Source organism: Arvicola amphibius, chromosome 3 (genome assembly GCF_903992535.2).
Source record: "Arvicola amphibius chromosome 3, mArvAmp1.2, whole genome shotgun sequence".
In the NCBI taxonomy this organism is placed as follows: domain Eukaryota; kingdom Metazoa; phylum Chordata; class Mammalia; order Rodentia; family Cricetidae; genus Arvicola; species Arvicola amphibius.
Window position 1 is genome coordinate 173118554 of NC_052049.1, and position 25508 is coordinate 173144061.

A 25508-nucleotide genomic window follows, 5' to 3' on the forward strand; every position below is an offset into this window, starting at 1 on the left:
TGGAAGCAGCTAATAAATACACAGCAATTCACGTTTAATAGAGAAAACTACGAATCCCCAAAGCTAATGCGCTGGGGAGGCGCTTGCTGGTATTTCCCCCCCACCCCGAAACACGGAACTTCATTTCCCAGGAGCGCTTTGATGTTCCTCTGCTCGCGCCGACGTTCTCCCCCCCCCCCTTCGCGAGCCTCGCGCCAAGTTTACGCGCGCGCGCACAGCACGTAGCATACGAGTGACGCATAATATGTGGGCCGCTCAGGAGCCGTGGTCGCGCTGTGTGTGTGAGTGAGGGAGAGTGAGTGCGGGACCAAAGGCGGCGTGTGTGAACTGTGGCCGCTGGAGGGGTCGGGGGAGAAGCGGCGGAGCCGTCCGCGAAGGTAAGCGGGGTGAGGAAGGAGCCGGCTCTCTGGGAGGGGCACGAGGAGAGAGAGCGCGCGGACGGCTGGGCGGGAGAGTGGGCGCCTCGCTGGGGGAGGGGCGGCACCTGCTTCGGCTGCCGGCGGCGAGGGGGCGGGCAGGACCACCCGGGAGGCCGGGCCTGGGGCCTGACAGGACTTTCCCGTTTCCGATCCCCGGCCCGGGGGCGGGGCCTCCCGGTTCTTCCTTCAGTCTTCCAAAGAAGCTTCCTTTAGAGTAACTCTTTGGGCCGGAGCTGGGGGCAGGGATGCGCTCGCCTCTACCTGCAGGAGGTGCTCTTTCAATTTCTCTGGCCGCCTCCCGGTCTTCGTTCCTCACGGGCCGAGGGGCTCCCTCTTCCCTGCCACACGATGGACCCCCTTCCCTGACTGTCTCCGCCTCCTGCCTCAGTCACCTGGGCGGGCTTTCCCCTGCTTCGGCTCCGTGCCACCTCCCACTGCACCCGCCCTGCTCTGGGCCCGGGCTAGAGGGTGGAGCTCTCCGGGAACCCCTCCCACTTCGACGGTGCGGTGGAGAGTGGCGGGGGAGGAGGGGGGGAAAGGTAGGTGTGCGGGTGCGGGGACGCCTTGAGGTTGCCTGTCTAGCTTCGCGGGCGCTTGTGCCCACGGCCTCTGGTTTTTCTATCGGGCTTTCAGGGGCGTTTGCCATACTCTCTCCTGTTTCTAGAAGGTGTCGCTCTGTCTCCTCATGCTGCAGTGCTAGCTCTCTGGTTTTGCCATTTGTTGAGGAATTAACTCTTCGAGTGTGTGTAGTAGTAAATGACTTTTGAGTTAATGACTTTGACTCGTTTTTTGTCTTCCTCGTGTTGCTTTTTTTTTTTTTTTCCCCTTTGGTCTTTCTGAACTCTCTCTGTAGACCAGGGTGGCCTCAACCTCAGATCCTCCTGCCTCTGCCTCCCGAGAGCTGGAATTAAGGGCGTGCACACTCTTTCCAGTGAAGCCTTTTAACTAGTCTGCATGTTTTAATTATTAATTTATTGTAGCACTATCTTTCTGTTGTTAATGTGTAGCGTGAGAGGTTCATTGGTAGCGTCACCTGAAGGCTTTTTTCCCTCTTGGGTTTCCTGGTGTTTACCATTAAGGCTTTTATAAGCGTATGCGTTTTGACTTTAGGAGTCGATATAGTATATTTCTTCCAGGTGTCAAGATTTGTATTTGTATATAGCAATTTTCCATTAACCATTTTTGAGTGGGGATATATTTTTGAGGAATTTCTTACACATTTCTTGCGTATAGTACTTTACTGTTACATTATCGTTCAGTTGTTAAATTTGATAAAACGTAATAAAACGAACTCCGTGTTAAATTGAAGTGATTGGAGTTGGTTTTTTACCACTGTGTTTTTGTAAAGCAGGTAGTAATGGACAGTAATAAAGTTATATATGATCACGTGTCATAGTCTTTAAGTTTTTGCTTGAAGCTGTAAATTCTGAATTCCCCCCTTTTTTCTTCTGGTGTTGGGGATTCACCCAGGGCTCTCTTTTCCTCCCTTAAGGCCTTTGGATTCGATTCTCTATGTAGCCCAGGCTGGCCCCAGACTTGTGAATGCACCTCCTTCATTTTTTTAAATGATGTGTGATACAGCTATGTAGCAGAAGCTCGGATTGGATTGGCCTGCTTGCTGCCTGCCCGCCCACCCTCCATACCCTCCAGCCCCCCCTCTCTTCTTCCCTTCTTTCTGCTAGGAATTGAGTTTAGGGCCTTAGGGCCTCAGTGATAGGCTCTACCATTTAGTTACACTTCTCAGCTCCTTTTAAGGAAGGGTTGCAACTTTTCTAAATGAGTGCTCTCCCACCTTTTCTCTCTACCCCAGGACCTATTTTATATTTTAACACAGACTTTATCTTATATATGGGGGACAGTTTTTTGCTGAATCAGCCATTCAGTATAGTGTAGTAGAAGAGGACCTATTTTGTTCTTTAATTTGAAAATTACAAAATGATGGGGAAATGGTAGAATGGAGAAAACCTTTATCCTACACGCAGTTACTTGCCATAATAACTTAGCTATATCTTGGGTATTCTTTTCATTTCAGAGGTTTATACCTGAACATTTAAATTCACAGTTGGCAATTCTGCACAGTTTTTCACTTTAATTTTTGTATTTAACAATTTATTTGAGCTGAGTGGTAGTGGCACACACCTTTAAACCCAGCTCTCTGGGAGTCAGAGACAGGTGGATCTCTGTGAGTTCAAGAACAGCCTGATCTACAGAGTGAATTCCGGGAGAGCCAGGGCTACACAGAAAAGCTCTATCTCAAAAACAAACAAAATGGATATTTGAGAATCAGTCGAAATTAGTTTGACCAAAAAGTTGGTTCAGTTCCAACATTTTGTTTTATTTTATTTTTTGATGATGATAGTTTTGGGGATAGATGGAACCCAGGGACACTCCTCCTCCCCATGTCTTTGTGTAACAGCCCTACCTGTCCTGGACTTGTCTTTGTAGACTGGTCTGGTCTATAAGGTCATAGAGATCCTCCTGTCTCTGCTTCCTGAATGCATTTGTTTTTTGAGAGAGAATCTTAATCTCCCCTCAAAAAATCCTTCAGAGGAGAAGCTAAATTAAGTGATTACCTTTTGTTTCAACAGTTAACTGCTTTGCTGTGTATATTCTTCTGTATTCTTTTTCCCTGTCTTTATTTTGTGGAATTTCTTGAGGTTGTGGGCACATCACCTCTAAATTTTTGGGCACACAGTTTTTTTCTTTTTTTTCTTTTTTCTTCAAGACAGGGTTTTTGTTTAGCACTGGTTGTTCAAGAACTTGCTCTGTAGACCAGGCTGATCTCCAACTCAGAGATCAGCCTTCCTCTGCTTATGGAGTGCTAAAGGCATGTGCTAGCACAGCTGGCTGGCACCCATTCTTATGACTAAGGAATTTCCACGTGTGTAAATACATAGTTTAAGCATATTTGTTTATATTCTCTAATAGAGGTAGATTATCTTTCGTCCCTCACAACTGTTTTTATTTAATAGAAAGGAAATTGAGGTTTTTTTTTTTTTTTTTTTAAATTTGATGTTTAGAGAAGCTAAGTAACGAGAATTCACAGACTGTCACGGAATGTCAGCAGTGCTGGGATTTGGGTCCTTTTAAACTGTAACTCTCTTTCTGACATGTGTTGTGGTCATGGGGAATCTCTCTAACATGTAAGTAAATTCCTTAGCTCAGTATCTTAGGTTGGGTATTCCTTCTTTGGTGACCATTGGTTGTGTCATCATTAGATGTGTCATAATTTTTGCATGATATTTAGAAAAACCTTTGTGGTGGCTTATGTTTTTAAGTACTTGGTAGGCAGAGGAAGGGGAATCTTTTTATGAGTTCAAGGCCAATGTGATCTATATAGAGAGTTCTGGGCCAGCTAGGGCTGCAAAGACTCCTTCCAAAACAGAAAAACAGGGTGAATTAAATGATCCATTCTCAGTCTATTATGTCAAAATAAATGGTTATACCTTGTAAATTTTACATTAATAAAGCCTCTTTGTTTGCATAGCCCGGCTGTCCTGGAACTCACTCTGTAGACCAGACTGGCCTTCAACTCAGATCTGCCTGCCTCTGCTGGGATTTAAGCTAGGCTGGCTTTTTAAATATATACTACAGTTCAGACCCAGGATTTTGTAATGACATGCAAATGCTCTAGCCACTGTCCTGGATCTGCATCCCTTGTGTGTGTTTCTAAGTTGAATTCTAAAATTTTATTGTTTTAATGTCCTTGAATTCCCCTTCATTACAATTCCTTTTTTTCCCCCTCTCTCAAGACAGGGTTTCTCTGTGTAGACTTAGATGTCCTGGAACTTGCTCTGTAGACCAGGCTCAAACTCAGAGATCTGCTTGCCTCTTCTTCTCAAGTGCTGGGATTAAAGGCATGTGCCATGACTACCTACCTACGTTTTACTTTTTATATTTTTCGTTTTTCGAGACAGGGTATCTGTGTAGCTTTGGAGCCTGTCCTGGCATTTGCTCTGTAGACCAGGCTGGTCTTGAACTCACAGAGATCCGCCTGCTTATGCCTCCCGACTGCTGGGATTAAAGGCATGTGCTACCACTGCCTGTGTTACTTTCTTGTTCTTTAAAAACATTTTTTTCTTTAAATTGTACTAATATGTGGAGGAACTAATATATAGGGGAACCTTAAAAATAGAATGTTAATGTAGTAGGTGTGGTGGTGCACACTTGTAATCCCAGTACTCATGTGACTGAAGCCTGAACAGTCATGAAATTGAGTTCAAGCCCAAGTTACATAGTAACACTCTGTCTGAAAAAAAAAAAAGAAAGAAACCATGGGCAGCATGGGTGTATTAGAGTTTCTATTGCTGTGAAGGGACACCATGACCACGACAACTTGTTTAAAGGAAAGCATTTAATTGGGATAACATATAGTTTCATAGGTTTAGTTCATTATTATCATGGAAGTGTGCTGCCAGACATGGTGCTGGAGAAGGAACTGAGAGTTTTACATCTTGATCCAGGGACAGCTGAAGGAGTAGTCTGTGTTCACATTGGATGTAGCTTAAGCATAGGAGACCTCCACAGTGACATACTTCCTCCAACAAGGCCACACCTCCTAATAGTGCCACTCCCTATGATTTTATGTGGGCCAGTTACATTCAGATTACCACAATGGGTTGGCCTAGTGTGGCAGGCCTAAAGGCCCAGGACTCAAAGCCAAACTAGGAATATCCAAGGTTCAGGGTTTACCTGGGTGACAGTGAGTTTAAGGACAATTTGGGCAACTAGACCACTCAAAAAAAACCCAAAAAACAAAACAAAACCAAAAAACAAACAAAACAAAAAACCCCCCAAAAGTTCCAACTAAAAGTAAGTTAAAGTAGCACAAAATTGTAACTGTATGTTCTAGAAGGCTGATTGCTTAAGGGTATTCCTCATTCCTTCATAAGTTTTTGTTTGTTTTGTTGTTTTTTTTTTTTTGAGTTTTTGAGACACTTTTCTTTTAATGTAGCCCCTAACTGTCCTGGACTCGCTCTGTAGACCAGGCTGGCCTCATACTCAGAGAGACCTTCCTGTCTCTGCCTCCCGAATGCTGGGAATAAAGGTATGCGCTACCACCACCCAGCAGCTTGTTCTTTTTGAGACAGGGTGTCGTGCCCCCGTTCCCCCCCCATCCCCCCCGCCCAGTTCTGATTGTCCTGGAACTCAAACTCACAGAGATGTTCTTGAATTTGCCTTTCAAGTACTAGGATAAAGGGCATAGTGAGGTTTTGTTTTGTTTTGGTTTTTTTTGGTTTTTTTTTTTTTTTAGTTTTTTTTAACCTTTATTGAAAATATGGAAAAAAATCAAAAGGGGCTAGACTGTTCTCATGTGGTAGAACACTTGTCTAACATGCATGAAGCTCAGTTCAATCCTCAGTACTATATAAACCTCTGTGATGGTTATATATCTCTAATCCTAGCTCTTGGGAGGTAGAAATAGAAGGATCAGAAAATCAAAGTCATTCTTGGGATATAAAGTGAATTCAAAACTAGCCTAGGGCCTGGTGGTGCTGTCACATGTCTTTAATTCCAGCACTCCGGAGGCTGAGGCAGGTGAATCTCTAAATTCGATGCCAGCCTAGTCTGCAAAGCGTGTTCCAGGACAGGCTCCAAAGCTACAGAGAAACCCTTGTCTCGAAAAAAACAAACAAACAAACAGATCTAGCCTAGGATACTTATCCTGCCTATAAAAAAAATGTAAGCCTGGTGTGATGGCTACATCGTGAGTTCTAAATCAGTAGTGATTTAGTTCACTAGTGAGAGCCTCCCCATCCCCGAAGATTGTAAACTTATAACCCAGTGGTATTTAGTAGATTCACTATTGATTGTAGCCATCACCTATTTAATTTCAGTGTCCCCCCTTCCCCTTCCCCCCTCCCCCCATTTTGGAGACAGAGTCTCTCTGTGTTGCATTAGCTGGAGTAAAACTCAATGTGTAGACCAGGCTGGCCTCAGACTAGGAAGTGAGCTGTCTTCCCAGTTCAGTTTATCCCTTACCTTGACACTTTTCTTTTTTGTGGGAACTGTCAGGTATGTTTGTTTTGTTCATTTCTCACTGTTTTGACTTCTTTAGGCCAAACCATGACTACAGTAGTGGTACATGTGGACTCCAAAGCTGAGCTCACTACCCTGCTGGAGCAGTGGGAAAAGGACCATGGCAGTGGGCAGGATATGGTACCTATCCTTACCAGGTAAGAATAATTTGTTATTTTCTACACAAAACTTTGCTTTCAAAAAGGTATGTTGGTGCTAGCATTATGACTGAGCAGTTAAGAACATTTGTTATTCTTATAGAGTTTGATTCCCAACACCCATATTGGGTTGCTCACAACCACCAATAATCCTGGGGATTCAGCTTCTTTTTCTGGCCTCATGTGCACATATCCCCACACAGACACACGTAATTTTTGAAAAGTGGGAAGTTTAGCTGGACTTGGTGGCGCATGTTAGACAGGTGGACCTCTATTAATTGAGGTTTGCCTGGTCTACATCTTGTTTCTAGGACATCCAAGAGACCCATATCGTGGAAGGAGAGAACTCACTCTTGGTGGTTGCTCTTTGACCTCCACATATGCTCTGAAATGGTGTGTTTGTACATATATGCATACATACAAATACAAAGGGAAAACTAAGAAAAAATGAGGAATTTGGTTTTATATAGCTAATCTATGTAGGCAAGTTTGACTTGGGAGATGTATAACATACTGTTAGAGAGTTATCATTATAATAGAGTAAAGGATTAGTAAACTCCATCTTATAATCTATATAAAAATGTCTTTAAACTGTGTGATAGTGGCACATGCCTGTAATGCCAGCACTTGGCAGGCAGAGTTAGGCAGATCTTAGTGAGTTCAAGGCTAGCCTGGTCTATGAAGCCATTCCAGGACAGCCAGGATTGTAACACAAAGAAACCCTGTCTCGTCTTGAAAAACCAAAAAAAAAAAAAAAAAACCAGAAAGACCAGAATGTCAGACTTGTTTTAGGATGCTCAAATAATTTTCTTGTTTTCATCAGGTTTGTATGAATAGCAAGGCATAGTGGCATATACTTTTGATATTATTGTTTGGCAAGCAGAGATTAGTATCATGAGTTTGAGGTCATTCTCGGCTTCATAAGGTGTTAGAGCCTGAACTAAATCAGATTTTGCCACAAAAGAATAAATAAAAGGGAGGAGGGCTAGGGAAGACAGCTTAGTTACTAACATACTTGTTTTGCAAGTGTGAGTTTGATACCCAGAACCAAGTGTTTAAAATAAAAAAAGTTAGACCTGGATTATGTACATTTGTAATCCCAGTGCTGGGAAGGATGAGCAAGGAGGATCTCTGAGACTTGCTGAATCTGCCTTCCTGTCGTTTGGTGAGTTCCAGTCCTGTGAGTGACCTTGCCTCAAAGAAAAACCTTAAGGACTGCATTCCTGAGGAATACTTGGGATTGTCTTCTGGCCTCCACATACGTGTACATGTACACAAAAGAATCAAAAAGAGTTCATGAATAAAAAGGAGTTTGATATTACAACATGGATGCTTTTCTAGAAGGATCCTGGCATAATAAGACTTTATATAATTTTTATGTAAAATTCTAGAGCAGGTGAAACTAATCGCTAGTAATCAAAAGCAGAAGAGTGGCTACTTGGGCTATGGTGGAGGCCTAAATGGTAGAAGGCTAACAACAGAATGTGGAATGGCCCTGAACTAGGAGCTTGGGTTCTTTGAATAGCATAGAGGGTCAAATGTTTGAACTTTAATAAAAAAGAGTAGAAGAAGCATTCCAAAACTGGCAGAAGCTATATAATTGCAGGCCATAGTAGTATTGAATTAATTCAAGGAATATAGTTAGTCCCTGGAGCCGGAGACTGAAATGTGTTAAGTAAAGCTGAGAAGTCGGAACCAAGAGCTGCAAAATGGGTATTAGAAGTAGTTCACATAGTTAATGGTAGGGGTCTGCTTAAGGATAACAGTTGTCAAGATTTTGAAATGATTGGAATCAGAAGATGTCTGGTAGGTAGGGTTACAGGAATTACTGGATGAGGAGAAGGAATTTTTTTAAAGCCCAGATGCTTTGAATTTTGTGTATACCTCAAGGTGGCTTCAAACTTGAAATTCAACTTTCTGATTGCTGTGAGAACAGGCCTGTGCTAGACCATGTCTATCAGAAAATGAAGATTTTAATGGTGATTTGTTGACTTTAAATTTCTGAGGTGGTAGTAGTGTTGTTTCGTGATGCACAGAAGTTTGGAGAAGATTAAGAGTAGAAATTATGTTATGAGGTGATTATTTAGATTTTGTTATTCATAAGAAAAATCATGTTTTCCTAACGATGTTTTGCACCATGACTATTGATCGATTAATGCACATTTTTTTGAATTTTACTTTTGCTTTTTTTTCTAACATGGTCTCACTATGTGGCCCTGATTGGCCTGATGATGCTCATTGTAGCCCAGCTTGCCCTTGGATTTAAAAGGCCTTCTGCCTAAGCCTCCTGAGTGTTGGGATTTGGGGTGTGTACTATTATGCCTGGCATTTTTTTTGTATGCTTGTTCAGAGTTGACTCTTTTCCTTTTTGTGCTAGGATGTCAGAATTAATTGAAAAAGAAACTGAAGAATATCGTAAAGGAGATCCAGACCCATTTGATGATCGACATCCTGGTAAGATATATATATATATATATATATATATATATATATATATATATTTTCTTATGTCTGAGACTTTTTTATTTTGTATTTCTTTTGAAAAAGGGTCTTGCTGTGGCTGTTCAGACAGGTCCAAAATTCATGAGTAGCTGAGATAACAGGCATGCTCCACTGTGCTCATGTGTTTTTTTTTTTTTTTTCTTACAAAAGAAAGTTATTGGGCTTTGCAGATGACATGGCAGGTAAAAGTGCCTGCTGTAACCTGACAGGCTGTGTTCTGTTTGATCCTGGAGCTCATGTATAGGTAAAGGAGGGAACCTCAGGATTGTTATCTAACTTCTGTACATGTGCAGTGGTCTACTATGGCATGTTCATATATACATAGACATCACACAGCATACCCCACCAACACATAGGTAAAACACATGAAGAAGAAAATTGCTAATAGTATCTTTCAATTGAAATAACGTCCTCTGAGGTAAATTCCCCCTACCCCCCGAGAGGATTTTCTGTGTAACCTGGCTATCCTGGAACTTACTCTATAGACCAGGTTTGCCTTGAACTCACAGAAACCTGCCTGTCTCTTCCTCTTGAGTGCTGGGATTCAAGGTATATGCTACCACTGCTTGGCTCTCTGTTGTAAATTTTAAGTTTTTATGTTTTTGCTGGGCATGGTAGCACAAGTTTTAATCCCAGGCACTTGGAAAGCAGAAGCCATGGATTTCTGTGAGTTTGAGACCAGCCCGACTTAAATGTAGTGAGTTCCAGGATAGCCAGGAACCAGGGTTACATAGTGAGACCCTCTCCCCCGCAAAATTATTTGTTATCCTGTTTCTCAAGGTGAGATAAGGAAAAACATTCTAGTAAAATTGTAATATTTGTGATAAGTCAGGCATGGTGGCACACCCCTTTAATCCTAGCATTCCGGGGACGGGGAGGCAGACAGATATTTGTGAGTTCGAGGCCAGTCTGGTCTATAAAACTAGTTCCAGGACAGCCAGGGCTCTGTTATACAGAGAAATCCTGTCTTGACAAAAAAACCACAAAAAGAAAAAAGAAATATTTTTAATGGTTGTAGATCACTTTCAGGATCTGAGTGCTGGACTGAAAGATATGTGTCATCACTGCCCAGCTGACTTTACAATTTTTATTTTTTAAGTTTTATTGTTTCATTTAGTGTACGTGTATGTGTGTGTGTGTGTAGGTAGGTAGGTAGGTATACAAGTGTGATCCTGCTACGGTGAGCATGTTGACGTTAAAAGATGTACAGATGTACAACTTTCAAGAGTCATTTTTTTTTTCTCCTGCTGTGGGTTCAGTGAATGAACTCAGGCCATCAGACTTATGTGGCAAAGCCCTTTTATCCACTGAGACATTACACTAGCCCTTCTCCCAACCCCCACTTTTAATTTAAAAAAGCAAACCAAGCTTTTATTGCACCTTCATCTGAAACAATTATCCTGGTATTTGTTGGGAAATACAGTTGACAGTTGTGAGCTGCCATGTAGTGCTTGGTGCTGAATCCGAGTCTTCTGTAAGAACAGCAATTACTGTTCACTACCGAACCATCTCTTCAGCCTCCTTTTTTTCTTTTTTTTTTAAGCTACTAAAATCTTGATGCTCATTTAAATTCATAGTGTCATTATTTAATTTAGTATTGTTGTATAGACAGTGTCCTGAGCTGTGGGAGGATCAGTGCCTTAAAGAGTTTATATTGCATTTAATTTTTAAAAATTTCTTTTTCTTTCTTTCCCTCTCCCTCTCCCTCTCCCTCTCCCTCTCCCTCTCCCTCTCCCTCTCTCTCTCTCTCTCTCTCTCTCTCTCTCTCTCTCTTTCTTTCTTTTCCTTTTTTTTTTTTTTCATGAGACAGAGTTTCTCTGTGTAGTTCTGACTGTCCTGGAACTCACTCTGTAGACCAGGCTGGCCTGGAAATCATAAGAGATCTGTCTACCACTGCCTCTCAAGTTTCTGGAATTAAAAGTTTGAGCCACCACTGCCCAGCAATTTCTTTTTTTCCATGTGTGTGTCAGGTGAGGGGAGTGTATGTTTGTGTGTGTGTATGTGTAGGCGGAAATTTCCCTGTGCTGCGGCTGCTTCCCCAAAAACCAATATAGAGACTCAATATTGTTATTGGCTAACTCTTACCCTTAAATTAACCCATATTTCTTATTTATGATTTGCCACATGGCTTGGTACCTTTTCTCAGTATGGCATGCCCATCTATTCTCTCTGCACTGTTGTAATTTTCTCACTCTGCCTTTTTTCATCCCAGTCTCCTAAGTTTGATCGTCCTGCCTAACTTTATCCTGCTTTGCTGTAGGCCATTCAGCTTCTTTATTAACCACTGAGAGTATTACATATTCAGTGTACAGTATGTGTGTTCACATATATGTTAGTATGTGAGTGAACTTTTTTGTTGGTATGTGTGCATGTGGAGGCCTCTGAGTCACCTTAAGATGTTGTTCCTCAGGAGCCATCCGTCTGGTTCTTAGACAGGGTCTTTTGCTGGGGACCTGGGACTCCCAGTTTGGCTAGGATGACTGATGTGGGAATCATTCTGTCTCGACCTTCCAATTGCTGGGATTTCAAGTGTGCACCATCATGTGTGGCTTTATATGTGAATTTTAGGGATCAAATTCAGGTTCTTATGTTTGCATGGTAAGCTCTAGTGACTAATCTGTCTACGCAGCCCCTAGAGAATGATCTTTTTTTTTTTTTGGTTTTTCAATATGGGGTTTCTTAGCTTTGGAGCCTAGCTCTTGTAGACCAGGCTGGGACTAGCTCTTGTAGACCAGGCTGGCCTTGAACTCAAAGATATCCACCTGCTTCTGCCTCCCGAGTGCTAGGTGTAAACCAAGGGTAACCTCATAGAGCTCTGCCTGCCTTTGCCTACCAAGTGCTGGTGTTAAAGGTGTGTGCCACCATGTCTAATGCTAAAAAATATTTCTTATTAAATTTGCTCACAGAAATCTTCTCTTTGTTTCTGTTTATTTTTGCTGACAGTTTACTAGTCATATTTATAAGAACCCAGATGTTATTTTGTAGGTCTAATTTATTTGATAGGATTACCTAATCTGTTGTGTCTCCCTCTTCCTGTGGTAGGTCGAGCTGATCCAGAGTGTATGCTGGGCCACTTGCTGAGAATACTCTTCAAGAATGACGACTTCATGAATGCAGTATGTTTGCCTTTGCTTTCATCTAAAAGTTATCATCAGAAGATAGATAATCATACAGTTGTTTATTTAATAGTTTCCTGTCACCTAAAACTTTGTTAAAAATTGAGAGTAGAGTGGTTAGAATTTTCTTTTAAATTTGGTTATTGAAAAAGTAATCAAGCTGCTTTTTCAACAAAGTTCTGTTTGTGATGAAATTATTTTCTGTTTGTTTAGTGTGAACTATTGGTAAATGCTCTCAAGGTATCACTGCTTATTCTTTGGCAGGACTCTTTTGATTTAGGAATGTAAAATGTTCTTTTGGATTCCTGAATGGAAAAGTAAGAGTGATATATGTTGTATGATTCTGCACTAAAGCTGTTTGTGCTTTGGTATGTGAGTGGCTAAGGAGGTGCCTCTTGTCTGTTGTAAAGAGTAAATGAGAGCGAGAGAAGTGTGCATGTATACACACGTTATATGCACACTTCTCTCACAGCTACTGAAAGTAGCATAGCTCAAGAAATTACGGATATTAGTAGTTAGAGGTAGAAAATGAGGGGAACCAGTGTGATGGTTTATGTAAGTAAGCAATCCTAGCACTTGGCAGGCTGAGGGAGGAGAAAGATTTGAGTTTGATTGAGCTATGTAAGACCCTTTTTTCAAAATAACTCCCTCCTCAAAAGCTATGGGGATATATTCAATTCAATCCAATCCAATCAAATAAAGGAAGTTTAATAAATAAGTTTAATAAACTTATTATAAAACTTTTAAAATTTGATTGTATTGATTCCAGAACAAATAGTATTCCTTTACAGCTGTCTTAAAAATTTCAGTTATTGCTGGGCGGTGGTGATGCATGCCTTCAAATCCTAGCACTTGGGAGGCAGACAGGCGGAGTTCGAGATCTTTGTTTGAGGCCAACTTGGTCTACAGAGCGAGTTCCAGAGTTCTATGATAGGCAGAGAAAGAGAAACCCTGTCTCAAAAAAATTATTAATACTTATTGGTTATACAAGTTGATGAGATTCATTTTAATACTCAAATACATATAGTACATTGATCATGCCTACCCACCTTTTACTCCTCATTTCTCCCTTTGTTTTCCTTTCCTCTTTCTTTCCAGCTGGTGAATGCTTATGTGATGACAAGTAGAGAGCCCCCTTTAAATACTGCAGCTTGCAGACTGCTGCTGGACATCATGCCAGGTCTAGAAACTGCAGTTGTCTTTCAAGAAAAGGTACTTGATCGAAGAAAATAATCGTGTTTTTGAATCAAGTGGATCGAATTACTGTATTTGTACTTGTTACTACAGTAATTGTTAATTTTTTTCCTATTCAAGTATCAATGTATACTCTAGATAAAAAAATTCTAAAAACAGTTATTTGCATTGGGGTATACAACTGTTACCTCAGCATGGGGATGGTTGAGATAGGAGGATCAAGAGCTCAAAGTTGTATGTTTGCTAATTTGGTGTTCAAGGCCACCCTGGCCTACATAAAATCCTATCTCCCAAAGCAACAGAAGTATTTTATTTGAATAGCTACCTGCTATATGGGTGAAATAGTATTTTTCAGAATCCTAAGGTCATGTTTTAAACAGTATATTATAGTCTCATTTAAATTTTTGCTCTTTTTCCTCCTTTGTGGTAATAGAGATTAAACCCAGTTACTTTTATTAACAACACTGGAATATAGTTTTTAAAGGTGTGTGTGTGTACATGTCGAGGCATAGGCCTGTACATACACTTAGATACCAGAAGAGAGTATCAGGTGGTCGGCTATATTACAGTCCACCTGTTCCTTTGAGGATCACATTCTCTCTGCTGGACTGGAAGCAAGGGTGCCCCAGTAGTAGTCTTTTTCTTTACTCCTTTGGAGTTACAGTTATCTGTGGGATACTGGTTCTGTGGGTGCTGGGATCTGAACCTGGGTCTTCATGATTGTGCAACAAGTTCCCTCTAAAGACTGAACCATCTCCAGTCCTGCACTGAAATATTCATTAGCTTTTTTTTTTTTGTCATGGTATAGAAACCTTGGCTTTTTATTTAAGTTATGAAAATAGGTCTTTTATGAATTATACCCTTTCTTGTCCTTTACTATAGGAAGGAATTGTTGAAAATCTTTTCAAATGGGCCCGAGAGGCTGATCAACCACTGAGGACATACTCTACTGGACTGTTAGGAGGTGCTATGGAAAATCAAGACATTGCTGCCAACTACAGAGATGAAAATTCACAACTGGTAAGGACCATCTTAGAATTGTTGCACACTTGTTGCCTGAATCTGAATAGGTGTGTTCTATCAAAACATGTACTAGAACATAGTTATAGCAGTACTTTAAGATTTCTTTCCGTAGTAAAGAGTTTTGATTTTACTTTTCTTTTTTTACATTTAAACTTTTTTTTAAAATCTTGTCAGGGATCATGACATATAAATCATTCCCTATGTCTTGTTCTCATTTCTCTTCTTAAATTTTGTGCTTTGAAGATTTTGAAATATGTAGCAAATTGGAAAAAATTTTAGTGAATATTTGAATCTGTACCAGTTGAATGGATTATTAACATTTTTTTTGGACTCATTGTTAGTTTACTTATCTACCTTCCATTTACCTACTATTCTAAATTTTATTTATTTATTTTTTTTTTAAAATACTTATTTATTATGTATACAATATTCTGTCTGTGTGTATGTCTGTAAGCCAGAAGAGGGCACCAGACCTCATTACAGATGGTTGTGAGCCACCATGTGGTTGCTGGGAATTGAACTCAGGACCTTTGGAAGAGCAGGCAATGCTCTTAACCTCTGAGCCATCTCTCCAGCCCCTATTCTAAATTTTAAAAGAAATGCAATTCAGATTGAAATCCAGATACACCCTCCCTTTTATTTTTGTTTTTGCTTTTTGAGACAAGGTTTTCTGTAGCTTTGTAACCTATTCTGGAACTTGCTCTGTAGACCAAGCTGGCCCTGGACTCACAGAGATCCGCCTGCCTCTGCCTTTCCAGTGCTGGGATTAAAGGCGTGCGCTATCACCACCTGGCCACAAACCCTTTTTTTAGTGTAGTTTCATTCTTTTTGCTTTGCTATTCCCTCCTCTTTATTTTTTGGGTTTTTTTTTTTTGTTGTTGTTGTTTGTTTATTTTCTTTCTGCTTGCTTCAGACTTCAGAAGTTCTTCTCCTTCAGTACCCCAAGTGCTGAAATTATAGGCATGTACCACTGCACTCAAGTAAGCATAGAACCAAGTTTTAGTATTGGCTCTAAAAATAAGTACTAGAAGGTTTAAAAAGGCAAACTTGGAAATTAGATTATGTAGTTGCTAGTGACATACAATGTGTAGTCAGTAAGTTTTTGAAATCTTTAGTTTTGATTTTCAAAGTCAATTAAAAGTTTAGCTTCTGCTTTTTTTAAGTGTGATGCATAACCTAGTCTACCTTGGCCCCAAATTGTGTGTTTTATGTGCAGATCTTCTGGTTTGGGTTTTCTAGGAAAAAACCACAGACATACATTTTAAAATAGACCTCTTTATTGTTTGTTTGTTTTTTTGAGACAGGGTTTCTCTGTGTAACAGCTCTGGCTGTCCTGGAGTGTACTCTGTAGATCATGCTGGCCTCGAACTCACTGAGATCCACTTGCTTCCTGAGTGCTGGCATTAAAGGCATGGTCCACTACACCCAGTTTAAAATAGACTTTTAGTCCTAACTTCACCAAATTTTAGCAATCAAATCAACATATTTATCAAATCTTTACTATTCCCTGGTGTTGGGTTAACTGCATGAGTATTGAGTTCTCTCTCCTATTTTTAAAAGGTTTATTTATTATGTATACAGTGTTCTGCCTGCTGTGTGCCTGTAGGCCTGAAGAGGGCACCAGATCTCGTTACAGATGGTTATGAGCAGGGAATTGAACTCAGTACGTCTGGAAGAGCAGCCAATGCTCTTAACCACTGAGCCATCTCTCAATTGAGATGAGTTTTCTTTAACAGGAAATAATAATATATTAATGAGCTGTTTGTGGTGGTATGTGCCTATAAATCTTAGCATTTGAAAGGCAAAGGAAGAGTGAAACTCTACCTCATAAAATAAGCCAAAAGAAAATAATTATTTAATAAGAATCATGAGCCGGGCGATGGTGGTGCACACCTCTAATCCCAGCACTCAGAAGCAGAGGCAGGTGGATCTCTTTTGAGCTTGAGGCCAGCCTGGTCTACAGAGTGACAGCCAGAGATACACAGAGAAACCCTTTCCCGAAAAACCAAAAGAAAAAAAATTATGTTCATAAAATTCAGAATAAATAACTTCTTTTACTCAAATATTTGTTGCTAGGTGGCAATAGTGCTTCGAAGACTGAGAGAGCTACAACTTCAGGAAGTGGCTTTGCGGCAGGAAAGCAAGCGTCCTAGTCCACGGAAGCTTTCATCCGAACCGCTTTTGCCTCTAGATGAGGAAGCTGTAGATATGGACTATGGTGACATGGCTGTAGATGTTGTGGATGGAGAGCAAGAAACTTCTAGAGATATGGAGATCTCCTTCCGTCTTGATTCAAGTCACAAGACCAGTAGTAGAGTGAACTCAGCAACTAAGCCTGAGGACGGAGGACTGAAGAAGAACAAGTCTGCAAAGCATGGCGACAGGGAGAGCTTCAGGAAGGCCAAGCAGAAGTTGGGTTTTTCATCTTCTGACCCAGATCGTGTGTTTGTTGAGCTGTCTAATAGCAGCTGGTCAGAAATGTCCCCCTGGGTGATTGGCACCAATTATACCCTCTATCCTATGACTCCTGCTATTGAGCAGAGACTTATTCTCCAGTATCTGACCCCTCTAGGAGAGTATCAGGAGGTAAGTTATTAGGATAAGGTCCTATTTTGGGACTAGTATGGGGCTATTATATTTATCTTTAGGGCATTATATGGGTATATCTTACCCACTGATACACTTTTAACTCCATTCCAGAAAGTTCTTCATCTCATTAAGGTCTTATGCAGGTCATTCCTGATAAAGGTTAGTTTGATATAGATTTATTTATGTAAACATATGGTATGTGAATATATGTCTTAGCGTTTCTGTTGCTGTGAAGAAGAGATTCTATGACGACGGCAACTCATATAAAAGAAAACATTTAATTGGAGCTGGCTAACAGTTTCAGAGGTTTAGTCCATTATCCTCATGACAGGAAGCATGGTGGCATGCAGGCAGACATGGTGCTAGAGAGGAAGTTCAGAGTTCTACATCTGAGTTGTCAGGCAGCATGAAGTGAACTGGTTTGAGATTCTGAGTCCGCAGAGCACCCCCAACCCCTGGTGACACATTTTTCTAACAAAGTCACACCTCCTAATAGTGTCACTCCCTATGAACCAAGTATTCAAACACATGAGTCTGGGCCCATTTCTAGTCAAACCACCACCACATATGAACATATTCTTCATGAGGGGTGTGTGATTGTTTTTTAAAAAAAATTTTCTCTTAATTTTCTTTTTATATATTCATTGTGGTTTCATTTCTTTAATAGTCTTCATTCATAAAATACAGGGAATGTGAAAAAGCCACAATTTAATTCTTATTTTTTGGTTCTTATTTCAGTTACTTCCTATATTCATGCAACTTGGATCACGAGAATTGATGATGTTTTATATTGATCTGAAACAGACTAATGATGTCCTTCTTACTTTTGAGGCACTCAAGGTAAAATTTGCAAAAATACTAGTTTTTGTTATTACTTGATGTTTATGAAGCTCATGTTAAAGGTGGTTAGTACAGCAGTACTGGCCAGCCCTATGTGATTTCTCAGTACTTGAAAATAGTTTGTCTCCGAAGAACTGAAGTTTCATTTATTTACTTTTGTGACAGGGTCTCAGTCTGTGGCACAGGTTAGCATGGAACTCATTATGTCTAGTCCAAGTTGGCCTCAAACTTACAGCAGTTCTCTTGTCTCAGCCTCTTTGGTGTTGGGATTACATTTGCCTGGCTTTACATTTTAAATTTTAGTTATTTTGATTAAGTTAACCTTCATGTCACCAGTGTGCATCAAACAGTAGTATAGCCATATATTGTTGAAGTGGAATTGAAATGAGTAAATTTTTCTTTTAGTCCCTAGACATTTTAACTTTGGATGAGATCAGACAGAATTGGAGTAATATATGGGAGTGGGGTTTGTGTTTGTGTGTTTCTGTCTGTCATTCTGTCTGTTTCTATCTGTGTCTGTTTAAAAAGTGTACTGAGTACCTTGAACGGTGAAATGGGACTGGAGGTTGGAGCTGTGTCCAGTGGCCGAGAAATACTACATTCAGTTATAACACTGGTTTTGAACAAGATGCTATTGGATAGTGACTTTGGATGGCTGTTTGCTTATTCTCTTTGGAATTGCAATGGATATTATCATCCATCTGTTTCTTTAAAAAGTTATAAAAGGGACAAAAGAATGAAATATCTATGAACAAGGAAAAACTTAAAAGATCCTTCTTAGAAACAAAATTGGAGCTGGAGAGATGGCTCAGCAGTTAAAATACCAAGTTTGGTTTTCAGAACCCCTATTTGGCAACTCATAACTGCTTGTAACTCCAGTTCCAGGATATCTGTTGTTCTCCTGGGCACCCACATACTATCTTACATACACCCCCCCTTCCCCCCCCCCCCGCCTGACACACACAAAGAAATCCTGGTGTATCATTTTATTCTAAAGGATGATTCAAGTTATGTAAGAGAAAGAACAGAAAGGAACATTCTGATAGATACAAAACGGGTTAAAAGACAATTGTGGCTGGTTATGGTGGCGCACACCCTTAATCTCAGCACTCAGGAGGCAGAGGCTGGCAAATCTCTGAGTTTGAGGCCAGCCTGGTCTACAGAGCGAGTTCCAAGCCCAGACTATCAAAATAGAAAGAAAACAGACTGCTGACAGGGTGAGGTGAAGAGCGTTTGTAGGTGGTGGGGACTCAAGTAAAGCTAGGTTTCTTGACACACATTAAGCCTGTTTATTCTGTTTTACCACCTTTTGTGATGGCGAATTATCATGGTCTGGTAGCGGCATTATGAGAAAACCATCCATGTGGCATGAGTTACTGGGAATGGATATCTAGTTTAGCTGCTTCTTGAGGGAAGAACTGGGGGGAAGAATAGTAGAGGTCTTTATGACAAACAAAGGATAATGAAGGAAAGGAATTGAGTTTTAGTAAGGGTTAGTTGAGCTCTAGGTGTTGAGAACTTCTGAATGGGGTAGATGGATACCTGTTAATGGTGGTGCCATTGACTTTTATCTCTTCAAGTATGTAATTGCAAACTTGTATTGTCTGTTGTGGAAACAGGAGGGGGAGCTCTAGACCTCCTGAGGCCCTGTCTTTGAGGCTCCTGGGTTCAGAAATATGAAGAACATCCCACTTTTGTTGGACACTTTGTCCTTAAAATTGTGCAGGTCATTCCACCCTGGGAGACTAGTAGGAATTGAGCAGCAAATTAACAAAACTTAAACATTAGAATTTTAACTGGGTGTTGTGCTGCATTATTGTAACCCCAGCTGTGAGGAGGCGGTTGGTTCAAGGCTAGTAGGATGCCCTATCTAGGGCCAGTGAGATGGCTCAGCAAGTTAGGGCCAAGCCTGATGACCAGAGTTTGATCTCGGGAAACCACATGGTGGAAGGAGAAAACCAATTCTTGCAAGTCAAGTTGTTCTCTGACCTCCACATGTAACGCCATAGCTACTCATAGAATAAATAAATCTAATAAAATGTTTAATTTTGAGACAGGGTTTCTTTGTGTAACTGACTGTCCTGGAACTTGCTCTGTAGACCAGACTGGACTCAAACTCAGAGATCACCTGCCTCTGCCTCCTGAGGGCTGGGATTAAAAGCATGTGCCACCACAGCTTGGCCAAAGATTTAATTTTTAAAAATGCATTCTGATACAGCAGAACAACAATAACAACAACAAAACTCTGCCACTTTTGATTCTTTGCTTAAGGTTCTTCTTTGGGATTCTGTAATGCCAGCACTTGAGAGGTGGAGACCAGCTTGGGATACAGAGTGAAACCTTGTCTCAGAAAGTTTTTTTTTAATTGTTTGGGGTTATATTGAAAATAAAAGTAAAAGAAAAATTTCTGGACTTCATAAAAATCAGTGACTGAACTTGAATTAGAACACTGAGCTGATTATATATGAAGAATTAAATTGTCAAGGTTAGCAAAAGTCTACTCAGGAAACATGAAAAAATGATTGTAAAATTGTGCCATTGCTTTCAGCCAGGTTTATTATTTTCACCCTTTGTGTTTGTGGGTACTAGGAATTTAGGGCCTTGAAAATGCTACCAGCTCTTTTAACTTTCTGTTTTGAGACATGGTCTCACAACCTCTTGGACTTGAAGTTGTGGTTCTCCTGTCTTAGCCTCCTAAGGTGCTAAGATTACAGGCATGCCCTGCTTCGTGTGTCTTACTTTTTGTTTGTTTTTGTTTTCTTTGTTTAGTGGGAGAAGGGCTTATTTTGGCTTACAGTTTGAAGGAATAAAATATAATCAGTCCATCATGTAGGGAAGGCAAAACAGCTCCTTGGTAGCAGAAATGTATAGCTGGTCTTTTCATCTCCTCACATCTTTATTTCAAGACAGGGTTTCTCTGTAGCTTTGGAGCCTGTCCTGGAACTAGCTCTTATAGACCAGGCTGGCCTCGAACTCACAGAAATCTGCCTGCCTTTGCCTCCCGAGTGCTGGGATTAAAGGCGTGCACCACCACCGCTGGGCACCATCCCCTTACATCTTGGCAAAAGAAGAAGTAGAGGTTTGTTTTTTTTTTGTTAGAAAAAGAAAACAGGTTTATTTATTTCATATCCTACAAGGGTGGGCAGTAACAAGAATACTGCAGATAGCCCATTTCATGTTTTTAACCTGTTGCAGAGGATATAGCTCACTGGTATAGCTCATGTTTAGCCGGTACCCAGTTCTATTCCTACCCTGCCTCCCTACTCCCATGGGTCCTGGAAAGTTGAATACCTTTCTGTGTTAGGAAGGAAAAGGGGGATGCTGTAGAATTTTAAGCCGTTCTTTTTCTTTCCCTTCTTTTCTTCCTTTTTCTTTTTTTCTTTTTTCTTTTTTTCGAGACAGGGTTTCTCTTTGTAGCCTTGGCTGTCCTGGAACTTGCTCTGTAGACCATGCTTGCCTCACAGAGATCCACCTGTCTCTGCCTCTCTAATTCTGGGATTAAAGGCATGCGCCACCACTGCCTGACCTGGCCTCCTTTCTGTTTTCTTTCTCCCATCTTTCCTTTTTCCCTTCTCCTTTCTCTCTACTCTAGGTTTTTTTTTTTTTTTTTTTTTTTTTTTTTTTTTTGAGATGGTGGTTTTGTACTTATGACTCTATAGAAGCTAATATTATGCTAAGACATTTGTGATGTTTTTGGTTATTCTACTGTAACATGTGTCCTTACTGTTTAGCACCTAGCATCTCTCCTGCTCCATAACAAATTTGCCACAGAATTTGTTGCACATGGTGGAGTACAGAAATTACTGGAAATTCCTCGTCCTTCTATGGCTGCAACTGGTGTATCCATGTGCTTGTATTACCTGTCCTACAACCAGGATGCTATGGAAAGAGTAAGTCTAGTCCATTCAGGTGATGAGAATGTGTTTGATGGGGACCATCTCTTTAAAGCAGCACATTCACAGATGAATGTTTAGATAAGAAGAAAGGAATAGTTGAAAAAATGAAATTCTTATGAAAGACTTGAGGAATGTGAATGTATATCTTCATAAACCATCCTAAAATGTAAAATTATTTAGAAAATTTTAACTCTACTGAGAAAGTGCAGGACAGATGTTCCACAAGCTTTATTTGCTTTTTTGATTTCTATGGCGTTATGATTAGTAGCCAGGCACTTTTCATTTGTGTCTCAGTAGAATTGTATTATATTTTAAAGTCAGTTTATTATATAAACAGGTGATGCTTTATGTATGTTAAATAATTTGTGATGGAGATAGTAAACTAATTTCAGCTGTTCTCATTCTTAGTTTGAGTATTGTTTTTCCATTAAGTCTTTCATGTTAGTGATCGTTTTTAAAAGTGAGTGGGTTGTACATTTGGAAAGTGATGGTTTCTCAGGGTATCTCTAGGAGGTGGCTTACCGTTTCTATACAAGGATCATTTTTCTCATATTGTGTATTGTACTTTTTTTTTTTTTTGAGACAGGGTTTTTCTGTGTAATAGTCCTAGCTGTCCTGGAACTAGCTCTTGTAGACCAGACTGGCCTCGAACTTACAGAGATCCGCCTGCCTCTGCTTTTTGAGTGCTGGAATTGAAGGCATGTGCCACCACCACCCGGCTCTGGTTGATTTTTTTAAGTTAAGCTGGTGATTGTCTTGACTGTTGTCTTTGTCTTTGTTCATTTATTAAGAATACTGTAATAATTAAAATTTTACGTTTTGTGAATATTAAACTATTTATATGCACAAAGCTAATTATGGCTAAAATATAGAAAAAAGTACCAAGCAAACCTTGGGGATGTTTTATAATTTGTTGTTTAATTCATAGACGGTATAGACCTGTATGAATCAGTGGAGCAGCAGATACTACATATGATGAACTCAGGTTCATCAGTAGGCTCAGACATTTATAAGAATGTCTTTGCTGGGCATGGTGGCACATGACTTTGATTCTTGTACTTGGGAGACAGAGGCAGGTGGATCTCTGTGAGTTTGAGGCCATTCTGGTCTATGTAGTGAGTTCCAGGCCAGCTAGGGCTACAGAGTGAGACTATTTAAAAAGAAAACAAAACAAAAACAACAACAACAAAAAAACAGTCCTTAACTTCTGTGTCTTCATAATTGTTAAGCAAGATGTTAATACTTTATGCTCTGAGTCATTTAGAAGCTTTAAATGATATTTTTTTGGCTCTTGGTAAATATAGGTTTACTTAATTAATTTAGGTAGTTTTCTGGTTTGGAATGGATTATGTTCTAGACCTGACTTAGAATGATCACTGTTTTCTATAAACATCTCTACCTACACAGTTGAATTTTTCATCCCTTTTAAACAAACCTTTGCTCCAAATGTTAAAAAATAGATTTTATTTATTTATTTATTTACTTTTTTTGTTTTTTGTTTTTTTTGCAGGTTTGCATGCATCCCCACAATGTTCTATCTGATGTGGTGAATTATACCCTGTGGTTAATGGAATGTTCTCATGCTTCAGGATGCTGCCATGCTACAATGTTTTTCTCAATTTGCTTCTCGTTTCGGGCTGTCTTGGAGCTCTTTGACCGTTATGATGGTCTTCGTCGCCTGGTGAACTTGGTGAGGTTCTTCCACTAGCTCTTCAGTTAGCTATAGGGGTGTCCTCTTTGTTTCTGCTATCCTGAAAGGCATCATGTAGAAGACAGAAAATTTCCTTTTGGTTGTTTGGATCAAGGTTTCATGTAGCCCAATCTGGCCTTAACTTGCTGTATAGCCAAGAAGGACTTTGAACTACCATCTCTCCTGTTTCTTATTTCTCAGTGCCGGAATCAAAGGTATCATTGCACCTAGTTGGGTGTATTTCTGATGGGCATTTTGGGCTTTGGTGGTATATATATTTTTTATATATGAGTTTTTTCTTTCTGTCTTTTCTCTTTTTTTTCTGGTTTGTTTTGTTTTGTGGGTTTTTTTTTTTTTTTTTTTTTTTTTTTTTTTTTTTTTTTTTTTTTTTTTGGTGCTGAGGATTGAACCCAAGGTGCCATACATATTTTACTATACTATTGAACTGCTGCACCCAGCCCTGTTCTCTTGTCTCTGGTGGTTGGAGTTTACTATGCCATTGTAGCCTTTATGTATGTATGTATTTACCCAGTAATTTTGTAGTAATTTTGCTGTGATCACCTTAATTTTTTTCTTATCTTTTTTTGCTTTTGTGAGAAAAGGTCTCCCTATGTAGCCTTGTTTGGAACTCCTTTTGTAACCATGCTGACATTGAACTTCTATTGATTTTTCTGGCTCTGCTTCTCAAGTGCTGGGAGCTGGATTGCAATTGTGGGTTACCACACACTACAACTGGTTAATTTTGACCAATGGCAACAACTTTAGACTAGTATATCTTTGTTTTCCTTTTCTTGTTAATTTTTTAAAAGATTTTATTTTATGTGCGTTTGTGTTTTGTTTGCATTCATGTCTGTGTGAGGGTGTTGGATCCCCTGGAACTGAAGTCACAGACAGTTGTGAGCTGCCATGTGGTGCTGGGAATTGAACCCAGCTCCTCTGGAAGATTAGCCAGTGTTCTTAACCACTGAGCCATCTCTCCAACCTCCCTTTTTTAAAAATTTTAAGGCAATTTCTCTGTAGTTCAAGTTAGCTTTGAATTTTCTTTGGAACTTAGTATTTTCATGCCTCAGTCTCTCAAGTGTTGTAGTATAAGAATATACTACCATATTGCATCTTCTCTATATATTTTAATATGATTAGAAGCTCCCATTTTTCTTTCATATGACTGTTAGCATGTTGTATATATGGATATACTTGTCAGTATTGTTGAATGTAAACATTTACCAAAATCTTTTTTATCTTTTTACTTTTCTCTTCTGTGTGCTCTTTCCCCATCTACTTTGCAATCTTACTCCTGTTTACTAATAGATCAGTACTTTGGAGATTTTAAATTTGGAAGACCAGGGTGCACTTTTGAGTGATGATGAAATATTTGCTAGCCGCCAAACAGGCAAACACACCTGCATGGCTCTGCGCAAGTATTTTGAGGCTCACCTGGCCATTAAATTGGAACAAGTCAAGCAGTCACTGCAGAGGACTGAGGGTGGTATTCTTGTTCACCCTCAACCTCCATACAAGGTAAGAGAATAGTCATTTATTTATTTAATTTATTTTTGAGGCATGATGTTTTAGAGTTAATTATTGCTATGATGAAAAAGCATGACCAACACAACTTTGGGAGGAAAGAGTTTTATTGGCTTAGGGTTCATAGGTTCATATCACTGTTCATCATCAAAGGAAGTCAGGGCAGGAACTCAAATGGTAGGAACCTGAAGGCAGGAGCTGATGCAGAGACTACTGAAGAATGCTGCTTACTGGCTAATGTCTGGAAATTGGTTTGTGGACAAAGATTCTCTTTTGCTACAATATAATTGTAGTTTTTATCTATTTGAGAAATTTTCTGCTTATACAGATGAGACATATGGTAGACTTCTGTTTTAAATGCCTGGAAACACCATGAATGATTAGCCAGTACCAAAGGTCCATATGAGTCATGCCACCATAAAAACCAGTTTTCCTTTGCTGCCTGTTACAGGTTAGGCCATTATGGACATTGCTTTGTCTTTGTTGCCCATTATGATAACTATAATCACCTTACTTTTGGCATTTTAGTGCTGCCACCT

General features: G+C 40.0%; 1 protein-coding gene across 2 annotated transcripts in view; it reads left to right on the forward strand.

Moving 5' to 3' along the window:
* The first annotated feature begins 227 nt into the window (after positions 1-227).
* Positions 228-25508, forward strand: part of Dcaf1 (DDB1 and CUL4 associated factor 1) — a 66006-nt gene continuing 40725 nt past the window's right edge. For both annotated transcript variants that reach the window (XM_038321688.1, XM_038321689.1), the window contains exons 1-11: positions 228-377; positions 6478-6595; positions 8973-9049; positions 12140-12213; positions 13312-13425; positions 14290-14427; positions 16507-17016; positions 17758-17859; positions 21591-21749; positions 23266-23445; positions 24754-24963. In XM_038321688.1, the coding sequence (XP_038177616.1) occupies positions 6486-6595; positions 8973-9049; positions 12140-12213; positions 13312-13425; positions 14290-14427; positions 16507-17016; positions 17758-17859; positions 21591-21749; positions 23266-23445; positions 24754-24963 (1674 nt within the window). In that variant the 5' untranslated portion in view covers positions 228-377; positions 6478-6485. The remainder of the gene's footprint in view (positions 378-6477; positions 6596-8972; positions 9050-12139; positions 12214-13311; positions 13426-14289; positions 14428-16506; positions 17017-17757; positions 17860-21590; positions 21750-23265; positions 23446-24753; positions 24964-25508) is intronic.